Source organism: Dendrobium catenatum, unplaced genomic scaffold (assembly GCF_001605985.2).
Source record: "Dendrobium catenatum unplaced genomic scaffold, ASM160598v2 fragScaff_scaffold_1122, whole genome shotgun sequence".
In the NCBI taxonomy this organism is placed as follows: Eukaryota; Viridiplantae; Streptophyta; class Magnoliopsida; order Asparagales; family Orchidaceae; genus Dendrobium; species Dendrobium catenatum.
The window spans coordinates 459666-479160 of record NW_021319584.1 but is presented as its reverse complement, the minus strand read 5'-3'; the positions used below and the strand labels follow the sequence as shown (position 1 = coordinate 479160).

Here is a 19495-nt window from a genome sequence, read left to right as displayed (position 1 = left end):
AAATTCACTTCAACCTACCCACCAATCCAAGCCATCTTCTCCATTAAATGTGTTTTCTACCCACATCCCAGTCCATGCTCACCGCCGGCCACCATGGTTGCCTCCATGGATGAGGAATTGATGTCACCTTGATGCTCGCCTAATGAGTTCAAGTTATTTAGGAAATTATTTTCTTCATTTGAAATACAAAATTTGAATTTCAAAAGTTTCCTAAATTGGAGAGCTATTTTAGGAAAGTATTAAACCTCTTTCATGACATAATTCAAATTTGATTTGGGTGGAGTTTTTCTTTTCCTAAATTAAAGGAGCCAAATAGGAAAGAGTTTTGTTTTCTCCACATAACCCACTCCCTCTCCCTCTCAACATGCCGCCGGCCACCCACATGGCTCTCCCTCCTTTAATGCTCCATTAAAGCTCTTAATTCCATGGTTTAAAATTTTCAAATCTCAGATTTTTCCCTCCACTTTCACTTAAAATCTGAGAATAAATTTTGTTATGGAAATATAATGTTATTTCTTGATCCCATCTAGCCATTGCCTAACCCTAGCCTCCACCTTCCCCACCGCCACCTTCCTCCCTCTCTTTCTTTCGGCATTCTCTCTATACCCGATGGTGATTCATGGTCTACTCAAAGTATGATTCCGATATCGCAACCAACGGCCAAGGCATCATGAATCTTCTCCACTTTATGTCGTCGGTTTGATCTCAACCCTTGGCGGATCCCTAGAGATTTCTTCTTCCCATAGTGCTTGACGAAGAGGATCAAAGATCGGTATGTGGTTTTGCACAACGTCTCTCCGGGAAGGTGATCTTCTTCCTTGATTCACTTACTTTTCAAATTCTACCTACTTTGTTGAGAGTTTGTGCAAGCAAGAAATTGTGTCCACTAATCGCCATCCATTAGTAATCGTAGGCTTGTTACTTCTTTGTGATTAGATTTCATTGTTAAGTCGTGGTTAAGTTGGAAACTATTTCGCATGCAATGTCTTAGTTTTCATATGTGTTTTGATTTAGCTCAGTCTCTTGTGTGGCTTAGCCTAACTGAGTTGAACCTTTAAGAGTTTTACCTTGTTGTTTTAATCACGAATAACTAAAATCTAAAATTGCTCTTAACAAATTTTGTGCAAGTTTCTGATTCATGCATGTTGTCCTACATTAGTAGCAGCTTTTGAGAAACATCCAGGTGGTGGAAGAGCTAGTGTCCGTAACGACTTTTCCAAGAAATCCTTTTGACTTTTTTTTTTTACAATTACAAAACTCCTTAATGTTCCGAGCATAAAAGATGTAGCATTACAAATAGCACATCAAGGTTTAAAAGGGGGATATCGGGAATGTAGGCGTTTTGTAATAGCGAGGTGAGGCATAAGTCTCAAGGCGTAAGCCTCTAAACGAAAAAATTGAAGTACTAAAAAATTATAAATAATTTATAAAATGATAAAATATTAAGTAAATTATGAACACAATGACTTGTTTGAAGATGTTACTAGAAAAGAAGATTGAAAATAAATACTAAAAAAAATCACTCTTTTCACCATCAATCTAATTTTAGCCCGTCTAAGTGATGTCTCCATACAATTCAATTATATAAATTTAAAAAAGATCTTGATATGATGGCAATTCAATTATATAAATTTAGAAAAAGTGAAAGCAATAGCAAATATGATTCAAATGAAAAAAAGATTTATTCATGGTGAAATTCCTTCAAAAATGTGTCATTATAATTAAAGAGCCCTGGCAGCTAAAAATTGTGTACTCGTAAAGAAGAAAGCTATAACAAATACAATTTATATCTTGGTACTTAAAAACTATGAAATAGAATTATCTGGGGTGACCAACTAATTACTTTGGGCTTGACCTAAACTAGAAAAAATAATATAGTAAGATGAAATTGTTAAACTTCAACAAATATAAATTAAGATGATTTAACTTCAACATAAATGCCTCATGTAAAAAATGCATGCTTAAAATTCATAATTGCTTCTCACGAAGTTGTCGAAGCCTGAAAGGGAAGATGGATCGTTACCTCGTCAAGAAAACTAGTCCTGACACGAAGCGAGGTCGAAGCAGTCGAGGCCTAAGTAGGCAAGGTTGAAGTAGTGCACACGAAACCAAGAGAGCATTTCCTTTGCTGTGAGCTGTAGAAGGGGAGCAAAGATTGGAACAAATGTTTCAAACCGATGAAGCCCTAAATCTAATAAGCACTCCCGACTCTTCCGAACTAATTAAATAAATAAAATTGATTGAGACAACGCCTCAAACTACCTCGAGGAGTAAGCCTCGACCAAATCACCGAGGCTTAATCCTCGAGGAGTCCAAGCTGGGCCTCGAATCAAGGCGCGCCTCGAGGTGTACGCCTCAAACGTCTTTTTAAACCATGTAGCACATGTTCTTGTATTCTAGATGATTGAACAACTTCTGAAAAATGTTACTATAAGTGCATAAGGTGGTGTTCCTCTTTTGGATGCACATCAATACATGACTATCATGTAACGTTTGATGAAGAATCCTCGTTTTATGATCATGACCAAATGCGTTGGAAATGTTTTGATGCAAGAATCTTAAATGTCTTCCATGGTTGGCAGTTTGACTAATCCGGCTCATAAAAATACTTGGAAGAAGTGCATGGCACAAATAAGCGAAAGATTCATCATTGAGGCTAATCCTTGTTCAGATAGAAATTGGAGGTGCAATAACAATTATTAAATACTGGAATGATCAAGAGGTTCTGCAAAAGGTTAGGTAAGCTATGAGAATTGTATCTTCAAGAGGGCCTATAACCTCATGTAGCTATACTAACCGAGCTATCAAATTCTATTCCCTCTCCATTTCCTTCTTTAAAAATAATAATTATTCAAATTAGAAAAAAAAAATTAGAAGAAAAGAGAAAATTTGAAATACAAATTTTGTTTTCGATTCTTGTTGTATCTCTTCCTTGCTTGCCTTACACGAAAAAGTATTATTTGAAAATGACAAAATGAAGTACACGTATGTATTTTTCTAATACGGCAAGAAAAATTGTAAAATAAATACATGCCCAAAAATACCCCCCACACCCCCTAGCAAGCACGACAAACTTAAGGTCCAAGGCAACAGAACAACCCAGTGCCCTGATAAGATACAACAAGAATTTTCCTAAGTGCCCCAACATTGATCGGGTTCAAAGCTTAGGTTCGGGTGCAAAGCCCTAGTGCTGTATACCGTAGCGCCCCGGTGCCCCAGTGCCCTGATGCTATGTTCCTAAGTGCCCCAACATTGATCAACAGAGAGCAAAGTGTCACAACACTCCGGATTTGACGTCGCATCATTATCAGACTGATGCTTGAGCATTGTAGCGCCCCAAACTGGCGCTGCAGTGCTGCGAGACGGACTGGACAATTTTCTTTTTCGTTTTTCTCAAGGGTTATGTCCCTTGGTGGATATAACTTGCTTTCTCTTATATCTCCTTGTAGTAGACATTGAGAACGGTGTATATGAGAAGAGAACCAAGGAGAGTGTGAGAGAGAATGGAGATTTGTACTTATTTCTCTCAATTTTCATAGTGGATTTTTTGGTGTGGTGTGGCTCTGTGATTTTTTTTCCTAATTTGGGCTTTTCCATGTTAAATCATGGTGTATTTACTTTATGCTGATTTTACTTTCTTATTTGTTTATTCGTGGTGTTTTAATCACTCATCCTCCCAACAACTAGTATCAGAGCGAGGTTGTTCAGTTCGAGGGGTAATAATGGTGGATGAAGCAAGATACAAGATTTAAGAGTTCAATGGTTTGAACTTTGCATTTTGGAGGATACAAATTGAAGATTTGTTTTATCAGAAGAAGCTATATTTTCAATTAGGTGGAATCACCAACAAGCCAGATTCAATAATTATGGAGGAATGGGAGGTTCTTGACTGGGATGCACTAGGTTTGATGTGATTTTCACTTGTCTCATTTGTTGCATTCAACTTTCTACATGAGAAGACTCCAGTCGATCTCATAGCCGCACTGACTAAGATGTATGAGAAGCTATAGGCCTCAAATAAAGTGTTCCTAATAAAGAAGTTATTCAATATGAAGATGTTGGACATCTCTCTAATGAAAGAGCACCAGAATAATTTGAACGTTGTGATGAGTCAGTTGTGTTCAATTGGCATCAATTTTGATGATGACGTGTAGGGGTGTTAATTTCAGGTCACGGGTCGGGTTCAAGTCGAATCCGAAACTGACCTGACACTATTCGGGTTCGGGTTAACCCGGCCCATTTTTGCAAATGGGTCAATTTTTTTTGACCCGACCCGAATAGTGCCTTTCATCTTCTCTTTTCGCCATTACTGTTGGGCTTTGTTGCTTCGCAGGAGGTGTGGAGATTGCACCTGTCGCTTCTTTGACTCCTTGGTGGCTGATCGGCATAGCTCCTTTGACGATTTTCCCTTCCCATCGGATCGGAAGTTACAACATTTTGATTTGAAGCAATGACGGAAGTTCGCTCGTTGTTGTTGGCTTCATTGTTGTTCGACTTCGCTTGTTGCTGTTCGGCTCCTTCGTGGATGTTCTACATCGCTCCTTTGACAATTTTACCTCCCATCGGATTGGAAGTTACAAAAAGCAACGACGGGAGTTCGCTCGTTGTTGTTTGGCTTCTAGTCATTCCCGGGTTTCCTGGTCCACCCAAACTTGATCCGATTTTGCAAACAGGTCGGTTTTCTGGACCCGAACCCGACCCGCTTCGGGTTCGGGTCAACCCAAACCCAAAATTTTCGGGTCAGGTTCGGATCAGATTTTTGGGTCGGGTCCAATATTGACACCTCTAATGAGGTGAGGTCATTATTGATGTTATCTTCATTGTCAGAAAGCTAGGATGGGTTTGTTACTGCTATTAATAACTCTTCTTGAAGTTCAAAGCTAAACTTTGAACACATTATGGGGTTAGTACTTAATAAAGAGGTTCGCAAGAGTGCGAACGGCGAATCTTCAAATTTTGCTCGTGTTTAGAGATAAATCCTAGTAGTGGGAGATATAAATCCAAGAGAGGAAAGTCTACTTCTGGTAGAGAAAAATTTATTTGCTAGAGCTGTGAAAAGAAAATTCACTTGAAGAAGGATTGCACATTTCCAAAGAAGGGCAGTAGTAGAGGTCAAGAATCACTCTTCAAATATATCTTCAGTCAAATTCTTTGATTTTTTCTCTGAAAACTTTTGAATCTTGGGTGATAAATTTAGGTGCTTCTTTTCATGTAAGTCCTAATACGGAGGCATTCAAGAACTATAATCAAGATGTTTTGGGTAAAGTGTATTTGGGAGACAACAAGCCCTACAACATTGTTGAATAGGGAGATGTTGATATTAGAATGTCGGATGGGTCAATTTGAAGACTCAAGAATGTTAGGCACATTCCTTGTCTGAATAGGAGTTTAGTTTCTGTGAGTCATCTTGTAAACTCAGGTCATGTGACATCATTCACAGGAGATACGTGGAAGGTGACAGAAGGGACTATGGTTATTGCTCGTAGCATTATAGAAGGCATCCTTTATGTTATTACTAGAAGAGCATATTCTATTTAAGTAGCATATTCAGATGCTGATGGAGGTCTTGGGCATCAAAGGTTTGGCCATATGAATGAGAAAGATATACATTCACTTCTTACTAGAGGAAAGCTTCATGGTTTAAAATCTATAGATTTAAATTTTTGTGAAGACTGTGTATATAGCAAGCAACATAGGGCGAGTTTTTTAAATGCCGATTCAAAGGCCAAGTCAAAGAAGTTGGAGTTAGTGCATATTGATGTATGGGGTCATTCTCCAGCTACTTCTATAGGAGGATCTTTGCATTTTGCTACATTTATTGATGATCACAGTAGAAAAGTATGAGCGTACTTCTTAAAACACAAGTCAGGTGTGTTTGATGCTTTTAAGAAGGGGAAGGCCATGATTGAGCTTGAGATAGGTTTGAAGCTCAAGTGTCTTAGATTAGATAATGGTGATGAGTATCGTGATAAAAAGTTCAAGGAGTACTATGCTTTGAATACGATCAGGCATGAGTTCCCTATTCCAAGAACACCAAAATAAAATGGTGTTGCAGAGCACATGGATAGAACTATCACTAAGTGTGTCAGGAGCATGAGGTTACATACTAGTCTACCCAAGCAATTGTGGGCAGAGGCGATGAATATTCCAGTTTATTTGATCAATTGTGGTTCTTCAGTTCCTTTGAATGAGGGGTTACTTGAAGAAGCCTGGAGTGGAAAGGAGGTTAGTATATCTCACCTCAAAGTTTTTTGTTGTTCATTCTATGTTCATGTTGATGCTGGATCTAGGAGTAAGCTTGATCCAAAATCTATCAAATATACATTTATTAGATATTGCTCAGATGAATTTGGTTATAAATTCTGGGATTATTAGAATCATAAATTCATTATGAGCAGGGATGCTAAATTCAATGAAATGAAATATACAAGGATAAAAATGGGACTACTGAAAATTCTTTCAAATATGTTGAGATTGAGGATGATGATGATCAAGAAAAAGTTGATAAAGTATATAGAGTACCTCAGACTCCTGCTACTGAAATGAGGAGATCCACCAGAATCTCAAAGCTAGTGCAAAGGTATTCTCTTTCCTTGTACTATTTATTGTTGACAGATAGTGGTTAGTCAGAGTGCTATGATAAAGCCATTCAAGTTGATGATTCAAAGAAGTGGGAGCAAGCCATGGATGATGAGATGTGTTCACTTGAATTAAATCAGACTTGGGAGTTGACAAAGCTACCATATGGCAAGAAAGCACTGCAGTACAAGTGGATTTATAGGCTAAAAGAAGAACATGCTGGTAGCATGTGCTATAAGGCTAGGCTTGTAGTTAAAGGTTTTTAATAGAAGAAATGAGTGGACTTCACTGAAATTATCTCCAGTGGTGAAGATGACTATAATCCGAGTTGTACTGAGCATGGAAGCAATTGAGGATTCACATCTAGAGTAGATGGATGTAAAGATAGCATTTCTTCATGGTGACCTTGATAAAGAGTTTTACATGATGCAACCTCAAGGATATGTAGTCACATGTAATGAAGATCTGGTGTATAGGCTCAAAAGGAGCTTATACGGGCTAAAGCAAGCACCAAAATAGTAGTACAAGAGATTTGACAGGTTTATGTCAGATAATGGGTACACAAAGTGCCAGGCTAATCATTTATTTTTTTAATATTTTTGATAATTGTTATATTCTGCTTTTTATGTAGATGATATGTTGGTTGCATGGTTAGATATGGGTAAGATAAAATATTTGGAACAGTTGCTAAAATAGTTTGAAATGAAAGATCTAGGTCCAACAAATAATTTTTGGTATGAGAATCAGTAGAGATGGAAGTGCATGTATACTGAAGTTATCTCAGGTAGAGTATATTGAAAAGGTGATTCAGAGATTTAAAATGAGTGAGGCAAAGCCAGTTTGCACTTCCTTGGGTAGTCACTTTCAATTATCTAAGGAGCAATCTCCTGAATCTGAAGCAAAGGAAGAACATATGAAGAAGACTCTATATGCTTCAGTAGTTAGAAGTTTGATGTATGTTATGATATGCACAAGATCTGATATAGTATATGCAGTGGGAGTAGACATCAGATTTATGAGTAACCCAGGAAAACTTCATTGGGAGGCGGTTAGGTGGGTTCTCAGGTACCTAAGAAGATCATTTGACAAAGCTCTTTGCTTTGGTGGTGCAAGGATTGATCTACAGGATTATGTAGATTCTGATCTTGTTGGAGATCTTGATGGTAGGAGAAGCATAACAGGTTATCTTCACTTTGAGAAAGACTGTAGTTAGTTGGGTTTCCAAGTTATAGAAGATTATTGTACTCAGAACCACAGAAGCAGAATACATTACTATCACTGAGGCTAGCAAGGAGATTATTTGGTTGCAAAGTTTCTTGACAGAACTTGGCAAGGGGCAAAGGAATGAGAAGCTACATACTGACAACATGAGTGATATACATCTAGCCAAGAATGTTGCATTCCATGCCAGGATGAAGCACTTCCATCGTCGGTGTCATTTAATGAGGTCCCTTCTAGAAGATGGGCAGTTATCTTTGGGAAAGATATGACCATGAATCTTGCAAACATGCTAATGAAGATGGAGACAGTTGATAAGTTGAAGCTATATGTAGATTCAGTTGATCTTCATGAAGGATGGGAGCAGGGGTAAGCCACACTATATGTACTATAAGTAGTTTTATAGATCGAGAGAAGGATTGATTGCAATCAGTTTTTAACTTGGAGATTGTTATGTGTGGAATTTGATTGTGTTGATCAATCAGGTTGTTCTATTGCCTCAAACCTCAAGTTTTTCATGCTTGCTGGGGTGGGGGTACAGGGAGTTTACCACCTGCTTGGATTTAGGTGTTGGCGTTGTGTACCCTTGCGCCCTGGCACTGTGTTCTCAAGCGCCCCAGCACTAATCGATAGAGAGCAGAGCACCATAACGCTTTGGATTTGGCGCCGTAACACCACGAGTTTGAGCATTGTAGCACCCCAAACTGACACCACAATGCTGCGTGGCGGACCTGATAGTTTTCTTTCTTGTTTTTCTCTAGGGTTGCGTCCCTTGGTGGATATAACTTACTTTCTCTTGTGTTTCTTGGTAGTAGACATTGAGAACGGTGTATATGAGAAGAGAAGCAAAGAAAGTGAGAGAGAAGAGAGATTTGTACTTATTTCTTCAAATTTTCATAGTTGATTTCTTGTTGTGGTGTGACTTTGTAGCTTTTTCCCTAATTTAGGTTTTTCCACGTTAAATTATGGTGTCTTTTACTTTCCGCTGTTTTTACTTTCTTGTTTGTTTCATCGCGGTGTTTTACATTCGAGGTGCTTTGCTCCATAAAAGTCTTTAAATGTGTTTTGACAAGTACTCTAAACATTCGAGGGATCTCTGTGATTAATAATTTTTTTAATATATCCTCAAAAATGATAGCAGGGATCTTTGTATGTAATGTTTTACATATAATCCATAAATAAGTTTAACATGATCTCTAGAGGTTTTATATATAATCCATAAAAGACAAATAATTCTGATTGAGTTATATTCTGCATTAATCATTTTAACATGGAGCTAACATTAATTATATATGTTGTTTTTCTCCCTTTATAAGTACTTTTTCCATCCTAATTTAATTGAGCTATTGATGATCTTAGATATATATATATATATATATATATATATGGCTAACTTTTCCTTTTTCTTTGTGGTCCTTTAAACTTCTCATTTGAATAACTTGAAATCATGTATGTTGTATAGCAATCACATTCTAATCAATTCATGATATTCAATAAATCATTATAAGACAGATGAATCAATGACTGCAAAACTCTAACAGGTCATCAATAGACAATAAGTTTCTAATAGGGTACAAATATGTGTCTTACTCTATCTATCCATTGTCAGCTTCTTTGAAGCTGAAGGCTCTCAATACTCAAGAATCTTGTATTTGAGCTTGGAGCAGATATGAAGGTTTTTTTTTTAATCAACTATCTTTCCGTTCACTTTCTCCATTGAAAACAGAGAAATAAAAAATGAGGCTAATGAAGTGTCATGAGGGTGCCTTCTATCTCCTCCGCTTTAGGTGGGTTTGTCTCCTCCATTTCTTCTTATCTCTAACATTTCTACGGTGATTGAGAGCCACAATATGGCTCTGTATTTTTGCACTCAGCAGGAATGGGATGCACATTTGCTTCTCAGGAGTCCACAACTTCCCTAGCATTTAGAGATGTTGTGGCTCCATTTCTGCAATGTTGGACTATTTAGCTCCATATTCTTCTCCCACGTCCATTAGCACCCCTTCTTTAGAATAAAAACATTTAGGTTTTATAGAATAGGTAGAATCATAAATATTTTGGATTTAATAAACAAGTAGAGATGAAGGTGGCATTTATTTTAAAATTTTGAGGGGGCATTATCACAAGCCACTTTTTGAATAGTAAGTATATAGATAAATATAAGAATAATGAAGGGCTATGATTTAATATTAAGAGATTAGATGAATCGCTAGGATTTAATATGAGGAGAATCGCCAACTTCTTTATTTATTGTAGTATAGGTAGTATAGATACTATAGATTGTATAGATACATTGATTTTTCAAGGCTTGTCTTAAAATGTACATGTTTAGCATTGACTAGGTGTCCTATCTGTGAAATGCAATTTACAAGGGAGCTGTTTTGTTATGAAAATTGCAATTCTTCATAATGTTATGTAGAGATGATCTATTTTGTTGATTAAAGTCGTTAGATTTCCTTCAACTTCTAGGTAATGTGTTTATATAATTATAAAAAGCTGTCTTTGTCCTGTATCAGGTCAAAAAAGTGAAGCCCGATGTACTTTTGGGATTATCTGCCGTAGGTGGCTTGTTCTCTAAGGAGGTACAAGAATGTTAACTATTATCTGCTCACCATAAGAAAAGTAAAACATCTGCTTTATTAGCTTTAATTGCTTTTTCGTTCAAAAGGCTTTTAGTGATTCTAAGGATCCATACTTCTTGCGAGGATTATCTCTTTGTTTTTTTTTTAAATTATAGTTGTATGAAAAGTGTGGTATTTTCCGGAAAGTTGATATAACCTGTTGTACCCTATTGGAGGCTAGGCTATTGGCCTTTTCTTTTTAATTCAGAAGAAGATGGTGGAATGATTTCTGACATGTTCTTAATGGCAACCAATGCACTGCTGGGGTATGCAACAGTAAATTGCTGTGCAGTATAAGCTTATGTTCTGTTAATAATATATCTTTTGTTTTCATCCTTCTTAAAAGCCACATTGAGTACTCTTAAGTATGCATAATTTTTCTTAACAAACTCTAATGAAGTAAAATTTTTCTTACTGTAATTCATATTGCCGCTTTATCATGCCTCTCTTTTCTCATGTTTTTTAACACGTTGATATGGTTTTCTTTAACATATGTTGATATGCTATTACAAATCCTCCATTGAAAATATGTGCAGCTATTCTTAATTTAACTGTTTTTGATGTTGACCTCTGGATAAATAACCAGAAAACTGGTTAAAAATAAAAAAAATCCCTCCGTACCTGAACTCATGCGTAAATCCTGCACACCTCGACTGCTTTGATCCCTGCCAAATCCCCTATATCCCGCTGGTTGAAACCTCGGACTTCTGCTTCACGCCTGTTCTCCTTGAGCTTTGTTTACTTTCGTTAAAATAAGAGGGGAGGCAGTATGTTTGAGGCTCTCATCCTGCTTTCACGCTCAAGAGCTGAAATCCCTCACCTCCTTTGCAACCTTTCTACCTCCCTCTTCACTGCTCCGGCCGGACCTCCTCTACTGCTTCTGTCGCCTCAAGCGACCGATCCCTTTCACAAAGCCGAGACCTTCTTCCTGCCCTAGAACCTGAGCCGAACCCAAGCAACCTATCTGACCTGCTCTAGCCCCGATGCCAATCAACCTCTTCCTCTACCTGCAGGCGAATCCCTCAGCCCGAACCCGTCCAAGCTCCTCTCCCTTATCCTTGTCTGAGTCTATTCACAAGCCTCCTCCCTCTGTCCGACCCCATTAAGCAGCAAAACCGCAGCCCACAGATTTCTGGCGACTCCGCTGGGGATTGGTTTATCTTTCCATCTTTGGCTGGTCGTCTCAGTGTTATAGTAGCAGCTATTTCAACCCGTATTCAAAATTTTGATTCGTTTAAAATGATCATTTAACGAATCAAAGTCCTGAATATTCTAAAATGATCATTCAACCAATTCATATGGCATTTAGCAGAATTTTTGAATTTATGTTATTTTAATCGTTTGCTAATGTTTATTTGTTTTATTCATTGTTCTATGTAAGTCTTTGCATTTTAAAAGTGTGGGGTGATGTATCAGACTCTGATTACTAACAATTATCTTTCATTTATGCAGATGGATCTACAGAATACTTCGATGACTGTCCAGTTTGGACAAGGTGCCAGGATCTAACTGGCAAACACTATCATTAACACTGGAAGCTCTGGAGTTACCATCCAATTTGGTAGTCTTGACTTCCTTGCAGTCGTTGCAAGGGCTGCCGTTGTTCCTCTGAACGACATGAAATCTGAAGGGTCTACCAGGAGGCCAACTCTACTGAAGCTGCCACACGTCGTGCATATTTGCCAGCACCACGACCTACTATTGAAAATCCTCGTAGGAGGATTTCTGTGTTTGAGTTACTTTCTCAGCTTGAAACCCCAGTCACCAAAAGAATTGTGACTGGTAGAAAGATTTCTGTGGTGGCTGCAAACACCGCATCCTTGCCAACCGGATTATCTGCACCCGGGAAGAATGATGCTGAGGTCTCTTCATCTGGAGGAAGCCTTACAAGAAGACAGAAGATAAAGAAGAATGCTGAACTTCGAGCTTAGCACCAATTCTCAACTTATCCCTCCAACCTGCCGGCCCAAGAGCCTGAAGCAACCATTCCTACTCGGAATGTATTCGTGAATTTAAAATGGCTGAAGAAAAACAACTCCACTGATGAGCTGAAGAAATCATTTTGGGACCAATAGCCTGAAGTCCCAGCTTCTCAGAAGGAGCCTGAAACTCTCTCGGCCCGGGTCTACAGGGTTCTGAAGACTATGAAAGAGAGAGGACTAAAGAATAGAAGGTACCAACGACCACTAATGGTCGAGACCAGGAGAATTTCACCAAGAGAACGCTTATCTGTTGTGATGGAGAGAAAAGAAAGAAGATATGTCCCGCGTGGTGAGCATCAGGGCTTGACACTTGAACCTCGGGTTCAGGGATCCGCTGCCGAAAGGTCTTGGCGGAAAAGAAAAGAAATCTGGAGGCCAAAGCCTGGCAGAGAAGAAGAAAGAAGAATTGATATGGGCGTGACATCTGGTATGGTTTTCCAGAGATATGCTCCTGCCTACAAACAACGTCAGAAATGGGTCCCGAAGAAGACCCACGATGACGCCCCTCCCGATGGTCGAGAGCTTGGAGAATTTTCCAAGGGATCTCGTCGTTTGCCACACCCTCCAAAGGAAGAGACTAACTTCAACCGCAATCCACCAATCGAAGAAATCTCCTTGCCTAATCAAGAACTGAAGATCCAGTGGCGTCGCCGCTCGGAGATCTGAGTACTGTAAGAGGAAGAAAAAGAAGATATGGAAAAAGAAGAAAATATTGAAGAAATTTTGGAAGAATATATCGAAGAAGGAATAGAAGAAACAAATAACATCGTAAATATGAAAATTGTCTATAAGGTGACATATAGACATCAATGATGATGCCGATAATGATGACGACCATAGTTTAAAATTGCGCAATAAGAGCCGCGCCTGTGCGCAATTTGGACCGAGGACGCCTTATTACGTAAGCAATTTTGGAGTTTGCTGAGGCTTATACCTTAAGTTAGCTTGAGGCGTGTGCCTCATTGAAAGGGTCCCACTCACTTTAGTTTTAAATAAAAGTGAAATTTGCCTTCTCCCTTCTACCGATCCAAGCCGAACTAAAAGATTCCGAACCTGCAAGCTCCTGATCCCATCCCGCAAGCTCCTGAAGCCGGATCTCCTGCACGTCTCCGCCGCCTCTCCCGTCGGCGCCGCCGCTCGCCGGTGAGTCCTTTATTTCCGGTCGCCCCTCTACATCACTTCTTCAAGAGTTCTTAGAGTTTTTTTTTTTAAGTTTGACTGGTGTTACAATTATGTCAGATGGATGGTGTGACATGAAGAGCGGGAGCTTGATTAATATCCTTGTAAACAATACCTACGGCATGTTGTTTTTACGATCAGTTGAAGCTTTAGATGAAGTTAAAAATACTGAATTCTTTTTCAATTTACTAGATGGGGTTGTTGAGGAGATTAGGGAGCAATTGGTTGTTCAGGTGGTGACTGACAATGCAGTTCATACAAAGCAGCTGGTCAAATGTTGATGGAGAAGAGGAAAGACCTCTATTGGACCCCCTGTGCAGCACACTGTATCGATCTTATATTGGAGGAACTTGGTGATTTACCTCAACACAAGAGTGCCCTTTCTAGGGCTAAGAAGATCACAAAGTTCATCTACAACCACTCATGAGTATTAGCTTTAATGAGAAAGTTTTCAAAGAAAGAAATTATTTGCCCTGCTACCACTAGGTTTGTTATTAGACCTTTCATACATTTGTCCACTGCAAATCATTTTCAATTCATAATGTAAGTTTATTCTATAAGTTTGCCACATCTTATTTGATACTACAGAGCTTGCTAGATGTGTGACAACCTCTTGAAGCAATGTTTACTTTGACATAATGGCTTAATTATGTGTGGGGTAAGAAACCTGAGGGGAAGGAAATATGAAGGCTAATTTTAAATGATAAATTTTGGGCAAGTGTGATCTATGCCATATTGAGCACGAGATCCTTGGTACAAGTTCTACGTTCAGTGGATGCCAAGAAGAAACCAGCCATAAGTTTTATATATAATGCAATGGATGAGGCAAAGGAGTTGATTGCACATAACTTGGGAGGTGAGGAGGCAAGTTATAGAGAGATTTGGGATATCATTGATGCTCGGTGAGTAGTCCAGTTACACCATCATCGACATGCAGCGATATATTATTTCAATCCTCAATTTCAATATTCAGAGAGGAAATCATCAAATCCGGAGTTGAAGCTTGGCTTGTATCATTGCATGGAACGACTAATTTCGAAGAAGACTGTTAGGGAGTTTATAGATTTAGAACTTACATTATTTTGAAATATGGAGGGATTTTTTGGTCTACAAGCAGCAACATCTACTATTGCCAAACATTCTCCAGGTATACATATTTTTTCAAAGTATATGTACATGCATAACACTTTAATATGTTCTGATTATAATTTTTCTTTTTGAAAATAGTTGAATGGTGGATCCAATTTGGTGATTCCACCCATGAGTTACAGAGTTTTGTTGTTAGAGTTTTGGGTCTCACTTATTCTTCCTCTGGGTGTGAGCGAAATTGAAATACATATAGTCAAGTACAAATAAAGAGAAGAAATCGACTTTCAACACTCAGAATAAACTCCCTTGTGTATATTATGCACAATAAGAGGTTGAAAGATAAGAGGTTAAGGAACAAGGGTTGAAGGATGATGAGGACCCGTTAGTGTGTGATGATGTGGCATCTGATAATGAGTGGTTCATAGATGATGAGACAGATTTGCCATTATCAGACCTACAGTTAGAGGATCTAAGTGTGGATATCTTGAAGGGCGAAGCAGATCTAGTGGGCATATCCACTAGTACCACACCACAGGCATCCACTAGTTCTACAGCACAACAAGCAAATAAAGGTATTTTACAATTTCTTATGTGCTATTACTTCATATATATATATATATATATATATATATATATGAAGTGGACAATTAACATAACAATAATCATTCTTATTGAACAAGGAAGAGAAAACTCAGTAACATTGAAGATGATGAAGATATGACATTCATAGATACAATTAGAGAAGAAGATTCTCTTGAAGACCCATTTAGTGATGGGACATGATTAGATTTAATATGTTCTTTCTTATTTATACTTTGGGCATTTTGATAGACTTATATTTTGTGATTATGTACTTTGGGACATGATTTTATTACATTTATTTTCTTACTTTCCGCTAATTTCACTTGTCATTTAGATGTTTTTATTGTATAATAGAATCTTACTATTATTTACCTGCTAAAATCCTTAAATTCTCATTTACGTAATTATTCGTCAGTGAGGCTTACGCCTCACACCGCCTCGAGGGTTACTCCTTGCCTCACGGACGAAAAATACCTCGAGACGTATTTATGCAATTTTAAACCTTGATGACGGCGAAGACTACGGCGATTGGCAGCCGCAACCTAGACAAATATACCGTCGCCGCCGCAGAGATGGGTCCACCACTGGCAGAGGTGGTCATTCTCAAGGAGAAGAGGAAGTCGAGGAAGTGGAGGAGAATCCTTTTGATGTTGAAAATGTTACACTCGCCGATATGCGACGACAAATGAGGGCAAATTACAGGGAAATCCACATGATGGGACCGACGGCAGCAGTTCTCTGCATCATTCATATCTATACTTTTTATTAAAAAATTTCATGTTTCAAATTCATGTGGTTTAATTGTGTCGATCATTCGTACTTTTAATTAAAAACTTCATATGCTGGACAATTTATGTTTTTGTTGTTGTACTAGACATTTAAATTTTTAATGCTTACTTCTATTTTAATATTATAAGATACAATGCTACAAATGATGTTGCTTTCATTTTTTTTTTGTCATTTCAAATATTATGCTTTGATTAATTTATTATTTTTTATGTATGATTTATATATTATAATGTCGTATCCGCGCCATATCCGTATCCTGTATTTTTAAGAATTGTCGTGTACCGTATCCGTATCGTGTCGTATCCGTGTCGCCGTATCTGTATCGGTGCAACATAGCTTAAAGATAAAGGGCATGGAGCTTTGAAAGGAAATATTCAACTGAACAATATGCATTAATTCTTAAACCCCTGTTGTTAAAGCTTAGGATCAAGAAGCAAATCTCATCAATCTAGTGCAAGTTGTTACTATCTTAGTTACCTATGGGACATTTATGAATACTCAGCTTTGAAATGCCATTTTTTGGTCATTAATTTATTATTCTATATATCTTTCACCTTGAAACACATCTAATTTGCTACTATCCTTTTGATGGTGATATTATTTGAAGCGAGTTTTGCCATTTATGCCATCTATAATATTGCAAATTTTCATGAAGGTTATAGCATAAATGATAGTGTTAAAAAGATGAAAGTATGATATTTTACTTTTTCAAAGCTAGAGAAGTTATTTTTAAGGGAACTTTGCTGGAAGAGAATATGAACATTAGATGAGCTTGCATGGGGAAATGTTAATTTCATATCACCATTCAGAGAAGTTCATTTTGATCTATTGAAGCTCATATCACTCAAGTTCTTCCTACAATGCTTTTGAAATTATTCCCATGGTACAAATTAGCGGCTAGAGCTTCAAAAGGTAGGTACCCCATATAGCAGGTATTTAGACGAATGTTGTTACCTTTTAAGCTTAGTTAAGAAAACTATATATATATATATTATAAGTCTAAGTCTAACTATAACTTCCTAGTTAGCGTGCAACGCCTGATGTTTTCATCATCACCATTGTGAACTTCTGCAGCCTCCATTTAATGTTTAGGGCTTTGTTTGTCTAATTTAAAGGTTTCAGTCCCTGTGGTAGGACATCAAAGTAATGAAGTTTCTAGATTGTATGAGTGTTTATGCTCATCTTTTTACCGTGGAGAACCTCTGTATGCAATTAAAGTTCATTCATTTACATGGAGTAACATGGATCTGCATTTTAATCTGCGGTAAAGTTAATAAACAATGTTATTATAGATGTGCGTAATTTTCAATTTGAATGTTACACCAACTTCTGATTCAATCCGCTCGTTTGCGTGAAATGAGAAGGGAGGAGGGGTCGGTTAAGCCTAATAAGAGAATTTGGGTTTGCTAATTACCATACTACCCTCACTTAAGTAATTTCGGCAATACACAATGATAAGGGTAGTTTCGGTATTATTTGGTTTCTAAAATTAATAACTCCAAAATTAGTCAAAATTGGGCATAACTTTTATTTACTAAAACGATCAGAATTTCGCGTAAGATTTTCTAAAATTAATTTCGTTGCATTCCGATAACCTTGAAAATTTTACTTAAATTCTCGTCTTACTTAAATTCTCGTCGCGGCGCTTTAAAAAGCGTGCGATGCCTAAATTAGGATTTTCGGGTTTTACAATTTGGCTAATTAATATCATGGTTATAATAAAAAGGACGAGCTCTTATATTGAGGATTATATAATAGAACATATAATTAAGCAATTTGGGTTCATACAATGGAGGACAGGAAATGCAGAAATAAATTGAGTACATTGAAATTATTATGAAGGAAAGAGAGAAACTAAACTAACATGACTAGAGAGGTTAGACCTTATTTTAATCAAGTAGGATTCATGAAGATGACCCCAATAGTTTGGATGATGTGCTACAAGAACGTTAGTAGGGTCTGTAGCTGTTCACATTGTTTTATGCTTCATGTTTATGTTTATTTTATGTCTTAATATGGATTGTGATAAACCTTAAGATCAGTTTCTTTTAAAGATTTTGATGTTATTTGAGTTTGGACATTTTATGTAACTGCTACCTAAAGTCCATGGATGTAACATAAGGCTTCTTAGGGTAATTATTGGAGAATAATGATTATTATGATTAATAAAATGGTGGACTAGCTGTCATATTGCCTCCCTTTGGGTCGGCTCACTCACTCTATTTTTTCTCTCATGTCATGAACACCATGATGCACTGACACTTCTCCTCAAAGAGGCATGCAGTGTCCAACACGTATCCAGCTTAACATGCGTCAGATACTCCTCGATTCGATACGTTTCGAACACGCCAAAAACATGTTCGATTTAAAAAATATTAAATGCAAATTAGACACACGTGTCTTATATTTTATGAATTATTTTAAATAAAAAATTTTTATTTAAAATTTTTATTTATTTAAAATATAAAATTAAATTTCTTATCCACAACATAAAATCAATCTCTCGCACAAAATATCCCATTCATCGAATATTCTCATTTTCATTTCTTTTTTCTTTCTTTTCATTTATCATTCAATATATATATATATATATATATATATATCAACTTAAACATAGAGGTTCAAAACATAAAAGGATGTCCATAAATCTTCCCTTACAAATCATCATGAATTCTTCTAACTCAAAATATCAAAAACCAAAAAGAATGAACCTGTCGCTCGTCGTCTCCCTACGACGGTACGTAAAGGGTGGTCTATCTGCCATTATCATTTATCATGTTCTCCTGAAAAATTTTCTATAAGTTGGATGAGTCACAACTCAGTAGATAAAATGTCATTCAATTAAATTTAGAGGCAAGGAAAGAGGTACAAAATGCATATACTTCTAAGTAAAGAAACATTCAACATGTCATAATATATTATCTAAAGTGAAAATGCCTCTAAGTCTATCTTTATGTTCTATTTTTTTGCATAAGCTTGCAATCCTTTCTCATTAAGCATTCATGATTCATTTGATGTCTCATATACATATAACATAATGACATGATATCATAATAATATAATATTAATCACCCGTCGCCGAAGTATCATTTGTACTGATCATGTACACTTTTAATTGATCATTCCTTTATCATTTAGTTTTAAAGAACCCTTTTACCATTTGTCTCAACAGAGCCTCTTTACCATTGATACTCCGCATCAAACATGCACATGCAAACATTCCTTATTTATTCATAAAAGAGGTTTTAGCATGTCATTCATGTGTATGATCTAATGTTCTCATATGATGATACATGTTTGCATAATTACATAAAAGAGAGATGATCATATATACTAACATGTAAAAGAAGGCATATGCATTACATGTAAAAGAAACATAAGATTTATACTTTCTACTATCATTACTTGAGAGATTTGCATTTGTATCATGTGTTTAAAAGCATTCATGTAAGAACA

At 37.1% G+C, this 19495-nt stretch overlaps 1 protein-coding gene across 1 annotated transcript in view; it reads left to right on the top strand.

Annotated features, from left to right (window-relative positions):
* The window catches only part of LOC110105405 (NAD-dependent malic enzyme 1, mitochondrial), a gene marked incomplete at its 5' end in the record, with an annotated part of 65028 nt that overhangs the window by 33443 nt on the left and 12090 nt on the right, over window positions 1-19495 (top strand). The window contains 1 exon segment of the mRNA XM_028698687.1: window positions 10314-10379. Within this exon segment, the coding sequence (XP_028554520.1) occupies window positions 10314-10379 (66 nt within the window).